This window comes from Rutidosis leptorrhynchoides, chromosome 1 (genome assembly GCF_046630445.1).
Source record: "Rutidosis leptorrhynchoides isolate AG116_Rl617_1_P2 chromosome 1, CSIRO_AGI_Rlap_v1, whole genome shotgun sequence".
Lineage (NCBI taxonomy): Eukaryota > Viridiplantae > Streptophyta > Magnoliopsida > Asterales > Asteraceae > Rutidosis > Rutidosis leptorrhynchoides.
In genome coordinates, this window is record NC_092333.1 from 600,909,719 (window position 1) to 600,936,429 (window position 26,711).

Here is a 26,711-nt window from a genome sequence, read left to right on the forward strand (position 1 = left end):
AGGGGTTCCATCACACTTCCCTCCATCCGTTCGATCATACAGTCTCTGCGAATCATGTTTTCGATTCATTCATTAACCTTCATCAATAAAAACATGCTGCAAAATCCATTTACCAATTGCTCTGTTCATACGATCTATCATCTCTAAAAGTAGAAATTTGTAAATCAATCAGTATCGATTGTTTCCATCGTTTTTCAAACTCGAAATCAAGCTTCATCTTCAACCTTACACCCTTCTTTCAAACCCTAATTGACCAAATTAACTAAAATTATCATCGAATCATCTATTATCTATTATGTGGAGTGACGATTTGATTCCAACCATCGAAGGTACCTCAAATTAGGATTTTTTTTTTTTTTTTTGTAAGGGCCAATATGCATTAACATGGTTGGTTAAATGGTAGAATGATGTAGAAACAATTTACATGAACAGGTTGAATCGATCATTATGTCGAAAATCGATTGACGAGATATATTATCATGTGTAATATTTATCTTTTGAAGGTGATGAGGATCGGTTGTTTCAAGCGATGTTTCAAGGTACCCATATTCATGATTCAAAACCCTAATTTTGACCAAAAAACAATTATTTTTTCTTTTTAGTTTTGAAACAATAATTTTGGTAATCGTTTATGAATCAATTAGCTGTTTTTGATACTTTTTTTGATATGGTATAAATTACTTCGTATGTTAACTGGAAATATATATGTATATACAAATCTGGACCCACATTTGTGAATCTGTATTGAATGAATATTATAGACATTACAATTGCTTTTGTAAATAATTATACTGATTAATGTTCCATTGTCATTAGTCTATACAGTTTACTGCATACATGGTGTTCTACTGTCTAGAAAACGTAAAGGATGGATCAGTTATTTGGCTGTTGATGATAGATTAACAAAGACGTTACACCAGCAACTCTCTACACACCTGCATATGTATTTATGATCTTAAATAAAATTTTCTCATAAATGTTAAAACTATGAATAAGAATTTCCAATCAATTTCGATGTAATTGCAGGACTGTGACGAAAATGACGAGGATATCACAGCTGACGTGGCTCAAAGCTGAAACCAAAGTAAAAACAGTGTTTGACAAGCTTACCAATCCGGAGGCGTATGTTCTTGATGACCTTAATCATTTAAGGGAGGTAATATTCTTATTATACATATACAAATAAACATGTACATGTATGAATATTCATTTATAAGGTCCTACTTATCCAGTCGGAAGCTTCACAAATCAATCGCAAAATCAGGATCTAAGATCGTTTACTGGTAGGTTTGTTGGATCAATATTTGATGTTGAATAATCGTCATTTGAAAATAACGGGTTAGTATTTCTTATTTTATGTTTTGATTTTCAGGTTTTACGATTCTGATGAATGATTACTCTTTTAGGTTTTTAAAATCGATTGTTCGATTTGGGGTAATGATTAGGGTTTGAGCGATAAACCTCCAACAGTCGCCATCATTATTGTTGCTTATCGTTTTATTTTCTTCATCAGGTAACTTTATATTTGTTTGATTTTTTGATGTGATATGGTGGTTTTGTCGGTTCATTCATTTTATTTAATTTATCGCATGAAAACCTCTGTTCTTTTCTTCCTTCCCTGTACGTCGTTCAATTCCGTAGTCAATTTTGGTTGAATAACTTGAAAGGTGGTAGTTTCAACTTTCAACCCCTTTAATATTAATGTGTGTTTTTAATGTGTGTTTTTAAGAGTCTCCACTTGAGTGTGTGTTTTTAAAGATTGGGGTGGATTGTAAATTTACATACATTTCAATAATATTCATGTTTATGTTTATATGGTTCAAAGAACTGACTTCCGTGATCCAGAAAATGAGCTTGCATCTTCATCAGTACATATTTCAATGGGGGTGAAAAAAGCTTCAAAGTAGTTCATCAAGAAATTATCTGAATATGGAAGCAAGGTAATGAAATCCCTCTTTCTGTCTATAACTCTAATAATTATAGGTGTTCCTTTTGACTCATTTACTTTTAAGGGTGCTGATTTAGGTTTGGTTAATGAAGTCAAACGATTTATGTTCAAAAATTAGTTGAATATTAAACATGTCAAATGGGTTGAGAGTCTCCAAAAGTTTATTTTAAATGCTTCTAATTCCTATGATTTTATTGATTGATCATGCATATTTTTACCATAGGGCTCAACATGTCTGCTCAATACGTTAGTGGGGTTTAAGGATCTTAGAACGAGGCTCTCCGGTCTGGCTACCGTGAATAACCCCGGCCGACATGATGATGGCGGGGTGGCCAAGTGATTAAGTCCACCTTTTAATGACGATCGTCGATTAAAAGGCCCCAAATAAGGTCGTAGGTGCTAGTTAATCAAGAAACTAACCTGTTAACCGTGAGAAGATGCTAGATGATGTTGTTACGTAAGACGTGTAGCAGATGATGGTTACGTAACGTGATGATGTTTAGAATGATAGTTAGGGTTTGTATATATAGGCAAACCCTAATTCTAGAACCATCCGAGATAATGTCAATCCTTTCCATAACAAACTCCCCCGAATCACGGATGTAATTATGGAAAAGATATTCACTTGATAGCCAAGTAATCGCTGTTCCGGGAACAAAGGCATTAGATACGAACATAACAGTTTGCTATTTATATTTGCTAACACATGCGTGCATGTTTGCAGAGATGAAGATGAAGAAAGTACTGACTGCGGAGGAGATTGCGGGCATTTCCTTCTGCAAGCAGAATGTGAATCAGCAGTTGGAGCAGGAGAATGTTGGCGAGAATGCACCTGCCACCTCCGGTAATAAGCGCAAGGCCGCCGAAGCCTCCCAACCCCAACTGAAGAAGAAGAAACTCACTCCCAAGCTGAGGGAGGATAAGCGGAACGACAACTTCGTTCCCATCGAACCCCGTTCAGCGGATCTACCTCCCCCATCTTCTGGTAAGAGTTCTGCTTTCGCGCATACCGCATACTTAAGTTTGCATTTATTTAACCATTTATTAATACGCAGAGCATGCTGAAGAGACGCATCACACCCCACAGCGGGTCAATCCGGACCTTGAAGCTACCTCCGAGTCAAAGGACAAGACGATACACCTTGACTCTGAGTCTACACCAACCCCGCCACACGGCAGTTTTCGATTGGCGAACCTGGCGCAGCTCACCCAGTCATCGGCGGAAAACGCCGCAGAGCAATCCGCCTTCCTGCAACAAATCTTCCCGGCTGAGTTCCGCAACCAACTAGCCGCACTGCCATTTAATCAGGCGCTCAACGCCTTCATTCAAAACGGCCTTGTCTTTTTTGGCATGGTTGCGGATCAAGCCCGCCGTTCCACTAACCTGTATCAAGTGGCCGTGCGGAAAGAAACAGAATTAGGGCTGCTGCAAGCGGGGGTTGAGCAGGTTAAGAAAGACAGGGACGCCGCGGAAGAAGCGCGCAAGGCGGTAGAGTTAACCGCGGCGGAAACCAAAACCGCATTGATTGAAGAGAGAAAGAAAAACCGCGAGCTGGTTGGGGCGGTTGACCAGTCCAAAGGGGAGACTGAGCGTCTGCGGGTGGAGCTGGAAAAGGTTACAAGGGAGAAGGATGATGCGGTGACGGGCCGCGAGCTAGCAGAGGCAGACTTGACAAAGCTTCGCACCGCTCTTCCTACCATTGCGCAGAAGGTGATGGATTCCGGGCCTGTGTCCGACAAGTTCAACGCCTACGTTGACGCGGTTAAAGACCACGAAATCAACAAGGCAGTGCTAGAAGTGATCCAAGCCTGCGGGCTCACACCGCCATACCCCGACGTCGTGCAGAAAAAATTGAAGGATGGTACGGCTGCGGTGCTCTTGGAAGCGGAAGAAGCCATCACTGCCATCCCGATCCCCCTAATTAATGCGTTTGCAGCGGACCCTAATATGTCGATTGATGGGTTCCTCAAGGAGGATTACTAGGAGGTTGTAATAGTTAGCGCCGTAAGTCCTATGCTTAGGCAGACAATGGTAAATACAATATTTGGGCCTTAAGTCCCGTGATGGGCAGGCGTTTGAAACAATTACCATTTTTAATAACTTTATGTATATTATTATCGTGTTATGCATGCGTAGTGTATTAATTTGTTTATATACCGCGAATCAAAACAAAGAATTAACCGCATGCCCATGCGCATAGTTAACCAAAACTTATGCGTATGATCAGGTACTGCGTAAAATAAACCAATACGTTAGTGATTTTACCTTGAACAACTTAGACTCAAAAGCTACTGCGTTATTGCTTTGTCATGTACTAGGGTTAACCAAAACTTATGCGTATGATCAGGTACTGCGTAAAATAAACCAATACGTTAGTGATTTTACCTTGAACAACTTAGACTCAAAAGCTACTGCGTTATTGCTTTGTCATGTACTAGGGGTGCACTTTAGCTGTATGGTAAGCAACGCAACTAAAAACAAACCAATTCTTTTATGCTTAAGAGTTCCTCACGCAAACCAATGCGAGAGTAATTACGCACAAGCAAACCAATGCTTGTATTTTTAAGTCGACTTGGCAGCCATCTAGTCTGCGTGGCGCTTGGCTAGGGGAAAACCAATTCCCTTCGCCTGTCGTTAATGTCTAGCCTTGTAACCAAACAGGCTTCTGCCGCACGGGTGCTAGAGGACACCCCTTAAGTAGGCAGGAACCGCATACAAAAAGAAATAAACAATAAAAGTATGCGCGAGTAAATATTCAATTGGCATTAATAATGATTACAACCGCGACACATCCAAACGGACGGAAAATACATAGAAAAAATAATGTGCTAAAATAAATTGGAGTGATCAGGTCCATCCAGCTACATATAACATTTTTTCAACAATGTCGTGTGCCAAGTGCGTTTCACAGGTTTTCCATCTAATGTCTCGAGATGGTATGTCCCGGTGTTGCTTGCTTTTGCTACCCTATACGGACCTTCCCAGCGGGGGCTCAATTTTCCAGTATCCTCCGCATGACTTGCGTCATTCTGACGCCAAACTAAGTCCCCGCACACGCTGATTGTAGTACTTTGTTATTGGCTTCGTTTACCGCCGCAGAGAGTCTGCGTTCTTCAAGCAGATTAAAATTTTCCCGCAAAGCTTCTGAGTTATTTTGTTCGTCAAAATTCTGTATGCGGAACGTTGGTACCCCAACTTCTGCGGGCACAACAGCTTCTGATCCATAGACCAAACTGAACGGAGTCTCAATAGTGCTTGCTTTGAGCGTTGTTATATGCGCCCACAAAACCTTTGGCAGTTCGTCCACCCAACCAACTCTACCATGGCCCAACCTAGCTTTGATTCCAGCCACAATGTCCCGGTTGGTGACTTCGCACCGGCCGTTCGCCTGCGGATGCGCAACGGATGTAAAAGTTTGCTTAATATTAAGCTCCGCGCACCAGCCGCGAAAAGGATCTCCCGCAAATTGCGTACCATTATCACTAACAATTTCGTTTGGTATACCGAATCGACAAACTATGTCTTCCTATACAAAATTACGCACCCTTTTTCCTGATATTGTCGCCAGCGGTCGTGCTTCAACCCATTTCGTGAAATAGTCGATTGCAACAATCAAGAATTTGATGTTTCCTGCGTGTGCAGAGTATGCGTAAGATACTGACGTAAATAGCATACGGTATAAAATAAAAATATTACCTCAGCCTTTTGGAAATGGTCCGACTATGTCAATTGCCCATTTGCAGAATGGCCACGGTGAGGAGACCGGTATCATAGGATGCGCAGGTGCCCTGCTGATGGGTGCATGTATTTGGCAAGATTCACATTGCTTAACTATTCGCGCGGTATCTGCGTACATAGTGGGCCAATAATAACCTAGCCGCATAATTTTTGACACAATAGACCTGTGCCCCGAATGAAGAGCGCATGCACCTTCATGCACCTCGCGTATAACCTCCTCTGCCTCTTTCGGGCCAATACACCTTAAGTGCGGCCCTAAATAATTTTTCTGATATAGGACATCACCCTCAAGGGCATATAGTGGTGCCTTGGTGCGGACCTTCTTCGCATCAACGGAGTCCGTAGGTGATGTGCCGTCCCGCAGGAAAGCAATAATGGGTGTCATCCATGTTGAGCTGGATTCCTCGACAGGTGCTACCAAAGGCATCACGATGGATTTTGCATGCAGTTCTTCTATAAGAACTTTCTTCCCCAGATGATCAAAAGCCAAAGCGGCCAATTTGCTAAGCGCATCCGCTTTCTTATTTTGCCCCCGCATTACGTGGGAGATTTGAAAAGCTTCAAACTGGTCAGCGAGGTTATGAAAAAGCGATAAATATTGCTGCATGGCAATGTCGTGTGCTTCAAAGTCCCCGCTGACTTGACTACATACCATCTTTGAATCCACATAAGCGTGCAGAATTTTAACATTCAATTTATGCGCAATACGCATACCCGCTAACAGAGCCTCGTATTCTGCTTCGTTGTTCGTAACAGCAAAATTAAACCGTAGCGCATATGTATGCCCTTCGCCATCTGGACCAGTTAAAATTACACCCGCACCCGCGCCAGCTGCGCTGCAGGCACCATCGGTGTATAACTCCCATGGTGACATAGTTGGTGCAGGCGTATCTTGATGTTCTGCTAATGCCTTGACATCCGCAGGTAACTCTGCTAGGTAATCCGCAAGTATTTGACCCTTAACCGCGCTGCGCGAAGAAAAATTTATTTCATGTTCTCCTAACTCAACTGCCCTTTTAGCCATTCGGCCAGAAATCTCAGGCTTGTGTAACACCTGAAAGAAAAATGATTGCGTTAGTCAATGCGGTAACCCCGGACATTGCCGCAAATTAGGCATGTACCAACCTGTTTGATCGGTTGATCAGTTAGAACCACGATTGGATGTGCTTGAAAGTACCGGCGCAAACGCCGTGCCGTGTGGACTAGCGCAAATACTAGCTTTTCTATTGGTGAATAGTTTACTTCGCTTGATGTCAGCGTCTTGCTTACGAAGTAGACCGGCATTTGCGTCTGAGAAAACCTCAGCGTTATATTTCTGCGAAATAAATAATGCATGTAAATAAAAGTGGATTACCTTTTCGCGATCTGCGATAAGGACCGAGCTGATAGCCTCTTTCGATGCTGCAAGATACAGCGTAAGCGTTTCTCCTGATACTGGCGCGGTGAGTGTTGGTAATTCAGCGAGCACCTTCTTCATCTCCTGAAAGGCTGATTCTGCTTCCTGAGTCCACACGAAGTCTTTTTTCTTTAAACAATTCTTCAAAGTATTGAAGAATGGCAATTGTCGCTCTGCGGCCTTCGACAAAAACCGCGTGATTGCCGCAAGCTTCCCGGTTAGACTCTGCACGTCTTTCTTTGTCTTCGGAGATGGTAAACTATCAATGGCTTCAATCTTTTTGGGATTTGCCTTGATTCCCCGCGCTGTCACCAAATGACCTAGAAACTTGCCTTCCTCTTCCCCAAAACTACATTTGAGCGGGTTAAGCTTCATGTTTATCATGCGTAGAGACGAAAATGTTTCTAGGATGTCCGCGAGCATTTCTTCTTCAGTGTTGCTCTTAATTACCAGGTCGTCAACGTACGCTTCAAGATTCCTACCAATTTGGTGTTTGAACGCCGCATCAATTACGCGCTGATAGGTTGCACCTGCGTTTTTTTAATCCGAAGGGCATCTTCGTATAACAGTAAATACCTTGCGGCGTATGGAAAGCAGTATTGTCCTCATCATCCGCAGCCATTAAGATTTGGTGATAACCCTTGTACGCTGTGACGATCGCTCCAAATCCATATGGACGAACACGTCATTCATCGATTTCATTGCGAGGTATTTGACCTCTATATGATACGTTTTGTAAACATTGCATTCTTTTGAAAAGGCACACCATAAATGAATATTTAAATCAAAGGTTTTCGACATCTGATGATTTCTACATATAGACAATCACCGTAAATAATAGTTTACAATAGTACTTCCATTGACAATGCAGTCAAAATAAGATACATGGTGATGATTTGGTGAATGCAACGTTTCATTGATAAATATGCCATGTAAGACTCCATGCACATAGCTTGTCTAACATATAAGCAAACAGCGGAAGACTTCTAGGAACCTGAGAATAAACATGCTAACAAGTGTCAACACAAAGGTTGGTGAGTTCATAGTTTTAGTGTTTCGCATAATCTGTATATAAAGGTGGATCACAAGATTTCAGTTGTTTCATCCAGAAACGTTTATCAAAATATTCTACGAAATTGAGCACCCTGGTAACTAAACTTAACGTATATATAATTTGTACCCTTTGTATAATCATCTTAATAATACACGCAAACCAACGTGTACGCTTCTCAAATAGCATACGTCCGTTAAAATGCTAGTGCTCTAGCTCGAACGGGGATATCAAGCCCTATGGATCGATATACTACTACTCGCGCCCACCAGTTCTTATAACCGGCAATTACTAGTTACCAAAGCTAAGGAATTTTCGGTTCAAACTCGGTGTAGAATTTAGTATGTACTTGTATCCATTGCGTTTAAAATAAAGTGCATGTATTCTCAGCCCAAAAATATAGATTGCAAAAGCAATTAAAAAGGGAGCAAATGAAACTCACTCAAATCAGTTTTAGTTTTTGTATTCATTTTATAAAACAGCGCATGTATTCTCAGCCCAAAAATATGTAGAAAAAGGGATCAATGAACTCACTGTTTTATATTGATATACAATATTGCAGGAAAGCACGTAGACGAATCGGAGATGATAAACACGAGGTTTGATTCACAAAAATACCCCCGAACATTACCCATAACCTCCTTAGTAATAACCCATATTTTCCTTAGCTCTAGCTCGCTCGGAAACTCGTTTTGAAAATTACTTGGACAGCACTCCGTCGTAATATTATATGTACATTATTATTTTTGTATCGCAAAAATAATAACTTTAATAATAAAAATAATAAGATTAATAATAATCTTATTAATAATAATAATAATAATAATAATAATAATAATAATAATAATAATAATAATAATAATAATAATAATAATAATAATAATACATAAAATAAATACGGAGTAATATATGTTAAAACAGAAGCAGAATGATCGAGTTTTTATAGGTGTGGCCTGTCCCCAGACCCCATGTGATCGCATGGTTCTGAAGGCCATTGGCCATGCGATCGCATGGCCCATTTTTCCAGCTCACATAATTTTGTCCTAATGCTTGTCGATATAATTAAATAATATATATATATATATATAATATATAATTTAAATTAATTAATTATATATTATATTTTATTCCCGTGCATAGTTGATTTGTAATTTTTGTTCCGATAAGTCGTACGTCATCACTTGACTTATGTCCCGGTTCCGGTTTTTCGAATGTCCTTTCGTACCTTTAGAAAACTTGCATTTTATGTTTCGTGTTGAAATGTCCCGTTCTTATTGATTAAAAACGTTCCATATTAATTGATTTCGTTGCGAGGTTTTGACCTCTATATGAGACGTTTTTCAAAGACTGCATTCATTTTTAAAACAAACCATAACCTTTATTTCATAAATAAAGGTTTAAAAAGCTTTACGTAGATTATCAAATAATGATAATCTAAAATATCCTGTTTACACACGACCATTACATAGTGGTTTACAATACAAATATGTTACAACAAAATAAGTTTCTTGAATGCAGTTTTTACACAATATCATACAAGCATGGACTCCAAATCTCGTCCTTATTTAAGTATGCGACAGCGGAATCTCTTAATAATCACCTGAGAATAAACATGCTTAAAACGTCAACAAAAATGTTGGTGAGTTATAGGTTTAACCTATATATATCAAATCATAATAATAGACCACAAGATTTCATATTTCAATACACATCCCATACATAGAGATAAAAATCATTCATATGGTGAACACCTGGTAACCGACATTAACAAGATGCATATATAAGAATATCCCCATCATTCCGGGACACCCTTCGGATATGATATAAATTTCGAAGTACTAAAGCATCCGGTACTTTGGATGGGGTTTGTTAGGCCCAATAGATCTATCTTTAGGATTCGCGTCAATTAGGGTGTCTGTTCCCTAATTCTTAGATTACCAGACTTAATAAAAAGGGGCATATTCGATTTCGATAATTCAACCATAGAATGTAGTTTCACGTACTTGTGTCTATTTTGTAAATCATTTATAAAACCTGCATGTATTCTCATCCCAAAAATATTAGATTTTTTAAAGTGGGACTATAACTCACTTTCACAGATTTTTACTTCGTCGGGAAGTAAGACTTGGCCACTGGTTGATTCACGAACCTATAACAATATATACATATATATCAAAGTATGTTCAAAATATATTTACAATACTTTTAATATATTTTGATGTTTTAAGTTTATTAAGTCAGCTGTCCTCGTTAGTAACCTACAACTAGTTGTCCACAGTTAGATGTACAGAAATAAATCGATAAATATTATCTTGAATCAATCCACGACCCAGTGTATACGTATCTCAATATTGATCACAACTCAAACTATATATATTTTGGAATCAACCTCAACCCTGTATAGCTAACTCCAACAATCACATATAGAGTGTCTATGGTTGTTCCGAAATATATATAGATGTGTCGACATGATAGGTCGAAACATTGTATACATGTCTATGGTATCTCAAGATTACATAATATACAATACAAGTTGATTAAGTTATGGTTGGAATAGATTTGTTACCAATTTTCACGTAGCTAAAATGAGAAAAATTATCCAATCTTGTTTTACCCATAACTTCTTCATTTTAAATCCGTTTTGAGTGAATCAAATTGCTATGGTTTCATATTGAACTCTATTTTATGAATCTAAACAGAAAAAGTATAGGTTTGTAGTCGGAAAAATAAGTTACAAGTCGTTTTTGTAAAGGTAGTCATTTCAGTCGAAAGAACGACGTCTAGATGACCATTTTAGAAAACATACTTCCACTTTGAGTTTAACCATAATTTTTGGATATAGTTTCATGTTCATAATAAAAATCATTTTCTCAGAATAACAACTTTTAAATCAAAGTTTATCATAGTTTTTAATTAACTAACCCAAAACAGCCCGCGGTGTTACTACGACGGCGTAAATCCGGTTTTACGGTGTTTTTCGTGTTTCCAGGTTTTAAATCATTAAGTTAGCATATCATATAGATCTAGAACATGTGTTTAGTTAATTTTAAAAGTCAAATTAGAAGGATTAACTTTTGTTTGCGAACAAGTTTAGAATTAACTAAACTATGTTCTAGTGATTACAAGTTTAAACCTTCGAATAAGATAGCTTTATATGTATGAATCGAATGATGTTATGAACATCATTACTACCTTAAGTTCCTTGGATAAACCTACTGGAAAATAGAAAAATGGATCTAGCTTCAACGGATCCTTGGATGGCTCGAAGTTCTTGAAGCAGAATCATGACACGAAAACAAGTTCAAGTAAGATCATCACTTGAAATAAGATTGTTATAGTTATAGAAATTGAACCAAAGTTTGAATATGATTATTACCTTGTATTAGAATGATAACCTACTGTAAGAAACAAAGATTTCTTGAGGTTGGATGATCACCTTACAAGATTGGAAGTGAGCTAGCAAACTTGAAAGTATTCTTGATTTTATGTAACTAGAACTTGTAGAATTTATGAAGAACACTTAGAACTTGAAGATAGAACTTGAGAGAGATCAATTAGATGAAGAAAATTGAAGAATGAAAGTGTTTGTAGGTGTTTTTGGTCGTTGGTGTATGGATTAGATATAAAGGATATGTAATTTTGTTTTCATGTAAATAAGTCATGAATGATTACTCATATTTTTGTAATTTTATGAGATATTTCATGCTAGTTGCCAAATGATGGTTCCCACATGTGTTAGGTGACTCACATGGGCTGCTAAGAGCTGATCATTGGAGTGTATATACCAATAGTACATACATCTAAAAGCTGTGTATTGTACGAGTACGAATACGGGTGCATACGAGTAGAATTGTTGATGAAACTGAACGAGGATGTAATTGTAAGCATTTTTGTTAAGTATAAGTATTTTGATAAGTGTATTGAAGTCTTTCAAAAGTGTATAAATACATATTAAAACACTACATGTATATACATTTTAACTGAGTCGTTAAGTCATCGTTAGTCGTTACATGTAAGTGTTGTTTTGAAACCTTTAGGTTAACGATCTTGTTAAATGTTGTTAACCCAACGTTTATAATATCAAATGAGATTTTAAATTATTATATTATCATGATATTATCATGTATGAATATCTCTTAATATGATATATATACATTAAATGTCTTTACAACGATAATCGTTACATATATGTCTCGTTTAAAAATCATTAAGTTAGTAGTCTTGTTTATATGTATATAACTCATTGTTAATATACTTATGGAGATACTTACTTATCATAATCTCATGTTAACCATATGTATATCCATATATATATCGTCATGTCGTTTTTACAAGTTTTAACGTTCGTGAATCGCCGGTCAACTTGGGTGGTCAATTGTCTATATGAAACATATTTCAATTAATCAAGTCTTAACAAGTTTGATTGCTTAACATGTTGGAAACATTTAATCATGTAAATATCAATCTCAATTAATATATATAAACATGGAAAAGTTCGGGTCACTACAGTACCTACCCGTTAAATAAATTTCGTCCCGAAATTTTAAGCTGTTGAAGGTGTTGACGAATCTTCTGGAAATAGATGCGGGTATTTCTTCTTCATCTGATCTTCATGCTCCCAGGTGAACTCGGGTCCTCTACGAGCATTCCATCGAACCTTAACAATTGGTATCTTGTTTTGCTTAAGTCTTTTAACCTCACGATCCATTATTTCGACGGGTTCTTCGATGAATTGAAGTTTTTCGTTGATTTGGATTTCATCTAACGGAATAGTGAGATCTTTTTTAGCAAAACATTTCTTCAAATTCGAGACGTGGAAAGTGTTATGTACAGCCGCGAGTTGTTGAGGTAACTCAAGTCGGTAAGCTACTGGTCCGACACGATCAATAATCTTGAATGGTCCAATATACCTTGGATTTAATTTCCCTCGTTTACCAAATCGAACAACGCCTTTCCAAGGTGCAACTTTAAGCATGACCATCTCTCCAATTTCAAATTCTATATCTTTTCTTTTAATGTCAGCGTAGCTCTTTTGTCGACTTTGGGCGGTTTTCAACCGTTGTTGAATTTGGATGATCTTCTCGGTAGTTTCTTGTATAATCTCCGGACCCGTAATTTGTCTATCCCCCACTTTACTCCAACAAATCGGAGACCTGCACTTTCTACCATAAAGTGCTTCAAACGGTGCCATCTCAATGCTTGAATGGTAGCTGTTGTTGTAGGAAAATTCTGCTAACGGTAGATGTCGATCCCAACTGTTTTCGAAATCAATAACACATGCTTGTAGCATGTCTTCAAGCGTTTGTATCGTCCTTTCGCTCTGCCCATCAGTTTGTGGATGATTGGCAGTACTCATGTCTAGACGAGTTCCTAATGCTTGCTGTAATGTCTGCCAGAATCTTGAAATAAATCTGCCATCCCTATCAGAGATAATAGAGATTGGTATTCCATGTCTGGAGACGACTTCCTTCAAATACAGTCGTGCTAACTTCTCCATCTTGTCATCTTCTCTTATTGGCAGGAAGTGTGCTGATTTGGTGAGACGATCAACTATTACCCAAATAGTATCAAAACCACTTGCAGTCCTTGGCAATTTAGTGATGAAATCCATGGTAATGTTTTCCCATTTCCATTCCGGGATTTCGGGTTGTTGAAGTAGACCTGATGGTTTCTGATGCTCAGCTTTGACCTTAGAACACGTCAAACATTCTCCTACGTATTTAGCAACATCGGCTTTCATACCCGGCCACCAAAAATGTTTCTTGAGATCCTTGTACATCTTCCCCGTTCCAGGATGTATTGAGTATCTGGTTTTATGAGCTTCTCTAAGTACCATTTCTCTCATATCTCCAAATTTTGGTACCCAAATCCTTTCAGCCCTATACCGGGTTCCGTCTTCCCGAATATTAAGATGCTTCTCCGATCCTTTGGGTATTTCATCCTTTAAATTTCCCTCTTTTAAAACTCCTTGTTGCGCCTCCTTTATTTGAGTAGTAAGGTTATTATGAATCATTATATTCATAGATTTTACTCGAATGGGTTCTCTGTCCTTCCTACTCAAGGCATCGGCTACCACATTTGCCTTTCCCGGGTGGTAACGAATCTCAAAGTCATAATCATTCAACAATTCAATCCACCTACGCTGCCTCATATTCAGTTGTTTCTGATTAAATATGTGTTGAAGACTTTTGTGGTCGGTATATATAATACTTTTGACCCCATATAAGTAGTGCCTCCAAGTCTTTAATGCAAAAACAACCGCGCCTAATTCCAAATCATGCGTCGTATAATTTTGTTCGTGAATCTTCAATTGTCTAGACGCATAAGCAATCACCTTCGTTCGTTGCATTAATACACAACCGAGACCTTGCTTTGATGCATCACAATAAATCACAAAATCATCATTCCCTTCAGGCAATGACAATATAGGTGCCGTAGTTAGCTTTTTCTTCAATAACTGAAACGCTTTCTCTTGTTCATCATTCCATTCAAATTTCTTCCCTTTATGCGTTAATGCAGTCAAGGGTTTTGCTATTCTGGAAAAGTCTTGGATGAACCTTCTGTAGTAACCAGCTAGTCCTAAAAACTGGCGTATGTGTTTCGGAGTTTTCGGGGTTTCCCACTTTTCAACAGTTTCTATCTTTGCCGGATCCACCTTAATACCTTCTTTGTTCACTATGTGACCGAGGAATTGAACTTCTTCCAACCAAAATGCACACTTTGAAAACTTAGCGTACAATTCTTCCTTCCTCAATACTTCTAACACCTTTCTCAAATGTTCACCGTGTTCTTGGTCATTCTTTGAGTAAATAAGTATGTCATCAATGAAAACAATGACAAACTTGTCAAGGTATGGTCCACACACTCAGTTCATAAGGTCCATGAACACAGCTGGTGCATTAGTTAAACCAAACGGCATGACCATAAACTCGTAATGACCGTAACGTGTTCTGAAAGCAGTCTTTGGAATATCATCTTCTTTCACCCGCATTTGATGATACCCGGAACGTAAGTCAATCTTTGAATAAACAGACGAGCCTTGTAGTTGATCAAATAAGTCATTGATTCGCGGTAGTGGGTAGCGGTTCTTGATGGTAAGTTTGTTCAACTCTCGGTAGTCGATACACAACCTGAATGTACCATCTTTCTTCTTGACAAACAAAACAGGAGCTCCCCACGGTGATGTGCTTGGTCGAATGAAACCATGCTCTAAAAGTTCTTGTAATTGGCTTTGCAGTTCTTTCATCTCGCTGGGTGCGAGTCTGTAAGGAGCACGAGCTATTGGTGCAGCTCCTGGTACAAGATCTATTTGAAATTCAACGGATCGATGTGGGGGTAATCCCGGTAATTCTTTCGGAAATACATCGGGAAATTCTTTTGCGACGGGAACATCATTGATGCTCTTTTCTTCAATTTGTACTTTCTCGACGTGTGCTAGAATAGCATAGCAACCTTTTCTTATTAGTTTTTGTGCCTTCAAATTACTAATAAGATGTAGCTTCGTGTTGCCCTTTTCTCCGTACACCATTAAGGGTTTTCCTTTTTCTCGTATAATGCGAATTGCATTTTTGTAACAAACGATCTCTGCTTTCACTTCTTTCAACCAGTCCATACCGATTATCACATCAAAACTCCCTAACTCTACTGGTATCAAGTCAATCTTAAATGTTTCGCTAACCAGTTTAATTTCTCGATTCCGACATATATTATCTGCTGAAATTAATTTACCATTTGCTAATTCGAGTAAAAATTTACTATCCAAAGGCGTCAATGGACAACTTAATTTAGCACAAAAATCTCTACTCATATAGCTTCTATCCGCACCCGAATCAAATAAAACGTAAGCAGATTTATTGTCAATAAGAAACGTACCCGTAACAAGCTCCGGGTCTTCCTGTGCCTCTGCCGCATTAATATTGAAAACTCTTCCTCGGCCTTGTCCATTCGTGTTCTCCTGGTTCGGGCAATTTCTAATAATGTGGCCCGGTTTTCCACATTTATAACAAACTACATTGGCATAACTTGCTCCGACACTACTTGCTCCGCCATTACTCGTTCCGACACCATTTGTTCCTTTCGTTCTATTAACCCCTGGTCCGTAGACCTCACACTTCGCCGCGCTATGACCATTTCTTTTACACTTGTTGCAAAATTTGGTGCAGAACCCCGAGTGATACTTTTCACACCTTTGGCATAGCTGCTTCTGATTGTTGTTTTTGTTGCGGTTATTATTGTTGTTGGGATGATTGTTGTAGTTGTTGTTGTTGTTGTTGTTGTTGTTGGGCCGTTTGTTGTAGTTGCGATTGATGTTGCGATTGTTGGGATAATTGTTGCGATTATTGTTGTAATTGCTGTTGTTGTTGTATTGGTGATTCTTATCATCGTTTTCCTCCCACTTTCTTTTGACTTGCTTCACATTGGCCTCTTCAGCAGTCTGTTCTTTAATTCTTTCTTCAATCTGGTTCACTAGTTTGTGAGCCATTCTATATGCCTTTTGTATGGAGGCGGGCTCGTGTGAACTTATATCTTCTTGGATTCTTTCCGGTAATCCTTTCACAAATGCGTCGATCTTCTCTTCCTCATCTTCGAATGCTCCCGGACACAATAGGCACAATTCTGTGAATCGTCTTTCGTACGTGGTAATATCAAATCCTTGGGTTCGTAACCCTCTAAGTTCTGTCTTGAGCTTATTGACCTCGGTTCTGGGACGGTACTTCTCGTTCATCAAGTGCTTGAATGCTGACCACGGTAGTGCGTACGCATCGTCTTGTCCCACTTGCTCTAGATAGGTATTCCACCATGTTAACGCAGAACCTGTGAAGGTATGCGTAGCGTACTTTACTTTGTCCTCTTCAGTACACTTACTTATGGCAAACACCGATTCGACCTTCTCGGTCCACCGTTTCAATCCGATCGGTCCTTCGGTTCCATCAAATTCCAAAGGTTTGCAGGCAGTGAATTCTTTGTAGGTGCATCCTACACGATTTCCTGTACTGCTAGATCCAAGGTTATTGTTGGTATGTAGCGCAGCCTGTACTGCGGCTATGTTTGAAGCTAGAAAAGTACGGAATTCCTCTTCATTCATATTCACGGTGTGTCGAGTAGTCGGTGCCATTTCCTTCAAAATAGTCAAATGGAACAAGTTAATCATACAGAATATTAAGAGTAGTTAATAGTATTTCGTAGCATAATATGAACTCATTTATAAACGCTTTTTCTTCATATTAGCGTTTTATAAGTTTAAATTCGGGTAGTACCTACCCGTTAAGTTCATACTTAGTAGCTAATATACAATTCGACTACTACAATTCTATATGAAAAACTGATTATAATAATATTTCGCGTTCAAACTTTTATACAATATTTTACAAACTTACAATACCGCTTATTTTACATAAAGCATGAAATATAGCACACAATAACTTTGATACAAGATAGTTGTGAAGATAATTCTAGCTAGTACACAAGTCGTTCAGCAAAGGCAATAAAGACACGTAATTCATACGTCCAGAAACAAGTCATGCATTCTGGTTTTACTAGGATTACTTCCCATCCTTGGTCTTGTGGAACATAACCGTTATGGCCGTTGATAAGACAGCGTGTTGTAACGTCGTCAAAGGGACGAGGGTTACGTAATGTCCAACAGTCCCGTAACAATCTAAAAACCTCATTTCTTACCCCAATTACCGACTCCGTCACTTGTGGGAACGTTTTGTTTAATAGTTGTAGCCCGATGTTCTTGTTCTCACTTTGGTGAGAAGCGAACATTACTAATCCGTAAGCATAACATGCTTCTTTATGTTGCATGTTAGCCGCTTTTTCTAAATCACGAAGTCCAATATTCGGATATATTGAGTCAAAATAATTTCTTAACCCATTGCGTAAAATAGCATTTGGGTTCCCCGCAATATATGCGTCAAAGTAAACACATCGTAACTTATGGATTTCCCAATGTGATATCCCCCATCTTTCGAACGAAAGCCTTTTATAAACCAAGGCATTCTTGGAACGTTCTTCGAATGTCTTACAAACTGATCTCGCCTTAAATAGTTGTGCCGAAGAATTCTGACCGACTCTAGACAAGATTTCATCAATCATGTCTCCGGATAGGTCTCTTAAAATATTGGGTTTGAAATGTCCCGTTCTTATTGATTAAAAACGTTCCATATTAATTGATTTCGTTGCGAGGTTTTGACCTCTATATGAGACGTTTTTCAAAAACTGCATTCATTTTTAAAACAAACCATAACCTTTATTTCATAAATAAAGGTTTAAAAAGCTTTACGTAGATTATCAAATAATGATAATCTAAAATATCCTGTTTACACACGACCATTACATAATGGTTTACAATACAAATATGTTACATTGAAATCAGTTTCTTGAATGCAGTTTTTACACAATATCATACAAACATGGACTCCAAATCTTGTCCTTATTTTAGTATGCAACAGCGGAAGCTCTTAATATTCACCTGAGAATAAACATGCTTTAAACGTCAACAAAAAATGTTGGTGAGTTATAGGTTTAACCTATATATATCAAATCATAATAATAGACCACAAGATTTCATATTTCAATACACATCCCATACATAGAGATAAAAATCATTCATATGGTGAACACCTGGTAACCGACATTAACAAATGCATATATAAGAATATCCCCATCATTCCGGGACACCCTTCGGATATGATATAAATTTCGAAGTACTAAAGCATCCGGTACTTTGGATGGGGTTTGTTAGGCCCAATAGATCTATCTTTAGGATTCGCGTCAATTAGGGTGTCTGTTCCCTAATTCTTAGATTACCAGACTTAATAAAAAGGGGCATATTCGATTTCGATAATTCAACCATAGAATGTAGTTTCACGTACTTGTGTCTATTTTGTAAATCATTTATAAAACCTGCATGTATTCTCATCCCAAAAATATTAGATTTTAAAAGTGGGACTATAACTCACTTTCACAGATTTTTACTTCGTCGGGAAGTAAGACTTGGCCACTGGTTGATTCACGAACCTATAACAATATATACATATATATCAAAGTATGTTCAAAATATATTTACAACACTTTTAATATATTTCGATGTTTTAAGTTTATTAAGTCAGCTGTCCTCGTTAGTAACCTACAACTAGTTGTCCACAGTTAGATGTACAGAAATAAATCGATAAATATTATCTTGAATCAATCCACGACCCAGTGTATACGTATCTCAGTATTGATCACAACTCAAACTATATATATTTTGGAATCAACCTCAACCCTGTATAGCTAACTCCAACATTCACATATAGAGTGTCTATGGTTGTTCCGAAATATATATAGATGTGTCGACATGATAGGTCGAAACATTGTATACGTGTCTATGGTATCTCAAGATTACATAATATACAATACAAGTTGATTAAGTTATGGTTGGAATAAATTTGTTACCAATTTTCACGTAGCTAAAATGAGAAAAATTATCCAATATTGTTTTACCCATAACTTCTTCATTTTAAATCCGTTTTGAGTGAATCAAATTGCTATGGTTTCATATTGAACTCTATTTTATGAATCTAAACAGAAAAAGTATATTTTTATAGTCGGAAAAATAAGTTACAAGTCGTTTTTGTAAAGGTAGTCATTTCAGTCGAAAGAACGACGTCTAGATGACCATTTTAGAAAACATACTTCCACTTTGAGTTTAACCATAATTTTTGGATATAGTTTCATGTTCATAATAAAAATCATTTTCTCAGAATAACAACTTTTAAATCAAAGTTTATCATAGTTTTTAATTAACTAACCCAAAACAGCCCGCGGTGTTACTACGACGGCGTAAATCCGGTTTTACGGTGTTTTTCGTATTTCCGGGTTTTAAATCATTAAGTTAGCATATCATATAGATATAGAACATGTGTTTAGTTGATTTTAAAAGTCAAGTTAGAAGGATTAACTTTTGTTTGCGAACAAGTTTAGAATTAACTAAACTATGTTCTAGTGATTACAAGTTTAAACCTTCGAATAAGATAGCTTTATATGTATGAATCGAATGATGTTATGAACATCATTACTACCTTAAGTTCCTTGGATGAACCTACTGGAAAAGAGAAAAATGGATCTAGCTTCAATGGATCCTTGGATGGCTCAAAGTTCTTGAAGCAAAATCATGACACGAAAACAAGTTCAAGTAAGATCATCACTTGAAATAAGATTGTTATAGTTATAGAAATTGAACCAAAGTTTGAATATGATTATTACCTTGTATTAGAATGATAACCTACTGTAAGAAACAAAGATTTCTTGAGGTTGGATGATCACCTTACAAGATTGGAAGTGAGCTAGCAAACTTGAAAGTATTCTTGATTTTATGAAACTAGAACTTTTGGAATTTATGAAGAACACTTAGAACTTGAAGATAGAACTTGAGAGAGTTCAATTAGATGAAGAAAATTGAAGAATGAAAGTTTTTGTAGGTGTTTTTGGTCGTTGGTGTATGGATTAGATATAAAGGATATGTAATTTTGTTTTCATGTAAATAAGTCATGAATGATTACTCATATTTTTGTAATCTTATGAGATATTTCATGCTAGTTGCCAAATGATGGTTCCCACATGTGTTAGGTGACTCACATGGGCTGCTAAGAGCTGATCATTGGAGTGTATATACCAATAGTACATACATCTAAAAGCTGTGTATTGTACGAGTACGAATACGGGTGCATACGAGTAGAATTGTTGATGAAACTGAACGAGAATGTAATTGTAAGCATTTTTGTTAAGTAGAAGTATTTTGATAAGTGTATTGAAGTCTTTCAAAAGTGTATAAATACATATTAAAACACTACATGTATATACATTTTAACTGAGTCGTTAAGTCATCGTTAGTCGTTACATGTAAGTGTTGTTTTGAAACCTTTAGGTTAACGATCTTGTTAAATGTTGTTAACCCAATGTTTATAATATCAAAAGAGATTTTAAATTATTATATTATCATGATATTATGATGTACGAATATCTCTTAATATGATATATATACATTAAATGTCGTTACAACGATAAACGTTACATATATGTCTCGTTTCAAAATCATTAAGTTAGTAGTCTTGTTTTTACATATGTAGTTCATTGTTAATATAATTAATGATATGTTTACTTATCATAATATCATGTTAACTATATATATAACCATATATATGTCATCATATAGTTTTTTTACAAGTTTTAACGTTCGTGAATCACCGGTCAACTTGGGTGGTCAATTGTCTATATGAAACCTATTTCAATTAATCAAGTCTTAAAAAGTTTGATTGCTTAACATGTTGGAAACATTTAATCATGTAAATATCAATCTCAATTAATATATATAAACATGGAAAAGTTTGGGTCACTACAGTACCTACCCGTTAAATAAATTTCGTCCCGAAATTTTAAGCTGTTGAAGGTGTTGACGAATCTTCTGGAAATAGATGCGGGTATTTCTTCTTCATCTGATCTTCACGCTCCCAGGTGAACTCGGGTCCTCTACGAGCATTCCATCGAACCTTAACAATTGGTATCTTGTTTTGCTTAAGTCTTTTAACCTCACGATCCATTATTTCGACGGGTTCTTCGATGAATTGAAGTTTTTCGTTGATTTGGATTTCATCTAACTGAATAGTGAGATCTTCTTTAGCAAAACATTTCTTCAAATTCGAGACGTGGAAAGTGTTATGTACAGCCGCGAGTTGTTTGTAACATCCCGCCTTTTTCCGTCAACTTTTCCGTTTAACTATTTAAGTTCCGTTAGATGTTTATAACACATCTCGTTAATATGCGTTTGAATTATCTTGTTAGGTAATTCCCGCACCCGATTTAAGTTGAGGGACCAATCTTGCCAAATGTTGAAACTTGTGACTAGGTCAAAGAGTCAAACTCTCATTCTATCCATTCATTCATCTCTTCCAATTTCTTAATACTTCAACTTTTCCTCTCAACTTCAAGAACAAAGATTCATCATCCAAAACCGAGCTAGTGATCTTCTTGCCAAACAAAATACATATTTGAACTCCTCGTGATCTCCTCTTCGATTTCATACCGGTTTCATCAATTTTGGGTAACTTTCTAAATCACTAATCTTTGTGTTCTTGAGATTTTTAAGTTATAAGTTTGTTAATTAGTATCTATGGCTCAAGTCTAGTTTGTTTATGTGTTTTGTATGCTCGTTTTTGATATTTTGGAGTAACTAGTTCATATGGAAAGTTAACATGCTTAATCTTGAGTTTTAAGTGTTCATGTGTTGTTAGATGCTAAGACTTCATGTTTTAATCTTGTTCCTAGTGTTACTAGCTTCATTATGGTGTAAAGATTGATCAAAGAAACCTCTTAAACTTGATTATGAAATTTGGTAACTTTTGGTTAGGGTTTCATGAACTAGGAATGGATTTTGATGCATTAAATGACATGAAGTGTTAATTATAAGTATTAGGTTGTGTTGTATGCTTAATTACCTTCGAAACGGCATATTGTTCATGTCTTTTGGTTACCGAATCATTAAATAGCATTTATGACTTATATGCATTGAATGAGGGTCACTAAATGCGGTTTTTGGTTGTTGTATGCGAAAGTTTGATTGATGATAAGTGCATAGTTGTGTTCCTCGTCAAAATACCTTTCCGGTGATATAAAATACATGTCTTGAATGTTTGCGGGTTGTAATTTGTGTTGGTTTATGTTTGGACTCGTGCACTTAGGAGTTTCAGCAACCAGGGTCTGGAAACAAGCCAAGACGCCGTCCCAATACCCAGGACGACGTCCTGACTTTCAAACCTAGACGCCGTCTAGGGGTCCAAGACGCCGTCTTGCCCTTCAAAGTGGGACGCCGTCTAGGCCTTTTGGGACGCCGTCCCATAAGCCTAAAGTGGGCTGTTTTGGTTGTCATTTAACGAAAAATGTTTGGGACGTTCTAGACCTCCGTTTCACATGAGACTTGTTCCAACATGCTTATATATGATTAAAAACTTCAGAAAATTCGTTCGAGGCCCGACCCGAACGTGTTGACTTTTTCGTTGACTTTGACCCGACCAAGTTTGACTTTTAATCAAACTTGACCAATTACTTATGTAATCTTTCTAACTTGTTTCTATACGTGTACCTTGCATGAAACTTGACTATTTGCTTCACATGCTTCGTAATCGAGTCGTATTGAGCCATAGGACTAATTGAACAACTTTGACCCCTCGTGACTTTCGTTATTGATACAACCTATTTGTTTAGGTCAAGACTAGCATTGTTACTGCACGTTTACTTGTCGAAGTACTTTTTGGTTCGTGCATACAAGGTGAGATCATAGTCCCACTTTTACTCTTTTTGAACTTACATTTGGGATGAGAAAACATAAACATTTCTTTACTAAGTGAACACAAGTACAGGAAAACAAACATTCTACATACGAGTTTAGAACAAAATCCTCAATTCGATTATCATTAGTTACACTTGCCGGGTGTAAGCGAGAACTTATGTTGTATGGATCCATATGGGTTTGACAAACCCTCATTCAAACGGTTCGCTACCGTTTACGAATGAAATATATTTTCGAGAAACAGTGTATGTTCTAGCACTAAGTGATGGGGTTCAATGGAAGGAAATGTTAAGCATTGATAATTGGGTGCTCGTGAAAAAAACTTTTGGAATGTATTACTATTATTTCATTGATGCAAATCTTGTGGTTCATTTGTACTTACTTACTTAAACCTATGATTTCACCAACGTTTTCGTTGACAGATTTCTATGTTTTTCTCAGGTCCTTGAACGATACATGATACATGCTTCCGCTCATTATTTGATACTTGCATTGGATGTCGAGTATATGTGCATTTCATGGGGCGTCTTTTGACTTTACTTTAAACCGTGTCGCCTAGATTTCATTCGCATTATAACGTTGTAACTTAACTATTGGTTGAACAATTCTTGTAAACTTTGGGAACAATCTTTATTTTGAAATGAAGGCGACATATTTTGGTCAAACTTTGTCTTAAAGACTTATGACCACGTAACGGGACCTAAGTAGACGGCGCCGTCAAACATGATTTGGTCGGGTCGCTACAGATGGTATCAGAGCGTTGGTTGTAGGGATTTAGAGTTCATTGGTGTCAACCCCGAGTCATAGGGTACATTAGTGAGTCTAGACTACAACCGGCATATAGACTTGAAGTAGGAATTACTTGACTACTTGTGCATTTATACTCGAACGCTTCTACTCATATCTACTCTTAGCTCATCTTAACCTCACGTTGTTTAATTTGATTGACGCGCCACCTTGACTATATGAAATGATGTCGAATGCACATATGAATCAGGGTAATATAATTTCCGGGATTATATTACGGTGACTCATATGAACGTTCCGACATTATAACATAAAGAATTTAAGGCGAGTCGAGGAAAAACTTCTCTTTATCTTTATTCTATATCACGGTTAGTATTATTGAGAATACTAATCAATGATATTCTTGTGTCTTGAAGGAACAATGGCTCCTCGTCGTGTACGCCGCAATGAAACTCCCGAACAAGCTCTTGAACGGATGATAGCCACCGCCGTAGATGCGGCCATGGCCGGTCACTCATCCAACAACAATAATAATAACAACCACAACAACCACAATAACAACAACAATGGAGCCGGAAATTCAAACGAGGGATGCTCCTATAAAGCTTTCATGGGGTGCAAACCTCACACTTTTGATGGAACCGGGGGACCGGTCGTGCTCACCCGATGGTTTGAGCAAACGGAAGCCGTCTTTAGCATAAGCGGTTGTCGGGACCAAGACAAGGTCAAATACTCCACTCACACTTTCTCCGGAATTGCTCTAACATGGTGGAACACCTATGTTCAATCGGTGGGTACCGATGAAGCTCATGCCCTCTCTTGGGCCGATCTAAAGGAAAAGATGATTGTTGAATATTTACCGCGCGAAGAAACCCGAAAGCTTGAGGAAGAACTAAGAGCTTTGAAAGCGGTCGGAAACGATCTTAAAGCTTATAATCAACGCTTCGCCGAACTATCCTTGATGTGTCCTAATCTCGTTAACCCCGAATCTCAAAGGATTGAGCTCTACATGCTCGGTCTTCCAAAAAGCATCAAACAAGGGGTGATGTCATCCAAACCCACTACTCATCAAGCCGCTATGAACATGGCTCGCCAACTAATTGAAACGGTTGACGAAATCGTAGTTCCGGCACCTAAGGCCGAGGATAAATCGGGCGGCAACAAAAGAAAGTGGGAACCCTCCCAATCAAGCAACAACAACTTTGCCAAGAAATCTTTCACTTCCGACGGCAAGAAGGGTTATGCCGGGAACCTACCTCTTTGCAACAAATGCAACAAACATCACTTTGGTGAATGTGGCAAGTTAATTTGCCACCGGTGCCAAGGAGTTGGTCATAAGGCCAACGAATGTAAAAGTGCCACTCCCGTTGCTCGAAAGTGGCCCAATGCACCAAAGACGGGCACTTGTTACGAATGTGGTCAAACGGGTCATTATAGAAATGCATGCCCGAAAAGGAAAGATAACACCAATACGCGCGGCCGAGCTTTCAACATCAACACCGAGGAAGCCCGGGATGACACTGAACTAGTCACGGGTACGTTTCTTCTCAACAATTCTTATGTCTCCTGTTTATTCGATTCGGGTGCCGATAAATGTTTTGTATCCAAGACTTTGACTCATTCTTTTAGCACTCCACCTCTTCCATTAGATACCACTTATACCATTGAAGTGGCTAACGGGAAACTATTAAGTGCCAACACATATTACCGGGGGTGTGCGTTAAACATTTTGGGTAAGGAATTTGAAATTGACTTGATACCCATGGAACTAGGAAGCTTTGATGTAATAATCGGTATGAATTGGTTAGCCAAAACGAAATCTCACATTCTTTGTGATCTTAACGCAATCCGAATTCCTATCGAGAATGGTGAACCTTTGATCGTCTATGGCGATAAGAGTTGCACCGGACTCAACCTCGTTTCGTGTGTTAAAGTTAGAAAACTGCTCCGTAAGGGTTGTTTTGCGATCCTTGCTCACGTTAAGAAAGTCGAGTCCGATGAGAAGCCCATCGATGATGTGCCAATTGTTAGTGACTATTCCGATGTATTTCCCGACGAATTGCCGGGTCTTCCGCCTCATCGACCGGTTGAATTCCAAATCGATCTTATTCCGGGAGCCGCACCCGTAGCACGTGCACCATATAGACTCGCTCCATCCGAAATGCAAGAATTGCAAAGTCAAATCCAAGAACTACTTGATCGTGGTTTTATCCAACCTAGCCATTCACCTTGGGGCGCTCCGATTTTGTTTGTTAAAAAGAAAGACGGATCCCTACGAATGTGCATTGATTATCGTGAACTAAATAAATTGACGGTTAAGAACCGATATCCTCTTCCTCGCATCGATGACCTCTTTGATCAACTACAAGGGTCTTGTGTATATTCGAAAATCGATCTCCGCTCGGGTTATCATCAATTAAGGGTTAAGGGGGAAGATGTCTCCAAAACCGCTTTCCGGACTCGTTACGGTAGTTATGAATTCCTTGTCATGCCATTTGGTCT

The 26,711-nt window shown here is 37.9% G+C and overlaps 1 protein-coding gene across 4 annotated transcripts in view; it reads left to right on the forward strand.

The window, feature by feature from the left end:
- The first annotated feature begins 273 nt into the window (after window positions 1-273).
- Window positions 274-26,711, forward strand: part of LOC139884068 (uncharacterized) — a 117,997-nt gene continuing 91,559 nt past the window's right edge. Inside the window, exons 1-7 of one of the 4 annotated variants that reach the window (XR_011771881.1) lie at window positions 274-329; window positions 433-539; window positions 817-943; window positions 1,027-1,156; window positions 1,233-1,338; window positions 1,407-1,513; window positions 1,846-1,940. Coding sequence is in view for 1 of the 4 variants with exons in the window: in XM_071868156.1 (XP_071724257.1) it covers window positions 530-539; window positions 817-943; window positions 1,027-1,156; window positions 1,233-1,271 (306 nt within the window). In the remaining 3 variants the exon portion in view is untranslated. Of the gene's footprint in view, window positions 330-432; window positions 540-816; window positions 944-1,026; window positions 1,157-1,232; window positions 1,339-1,372; window positions 1,668-1,825; window positions 1,941-26,711 lie in introns of those variants that run through there. The other 3 variants (XR_011771880.1, XR_011771879.1, XM_071868156.1) reach the window with 3 other exon arrangements.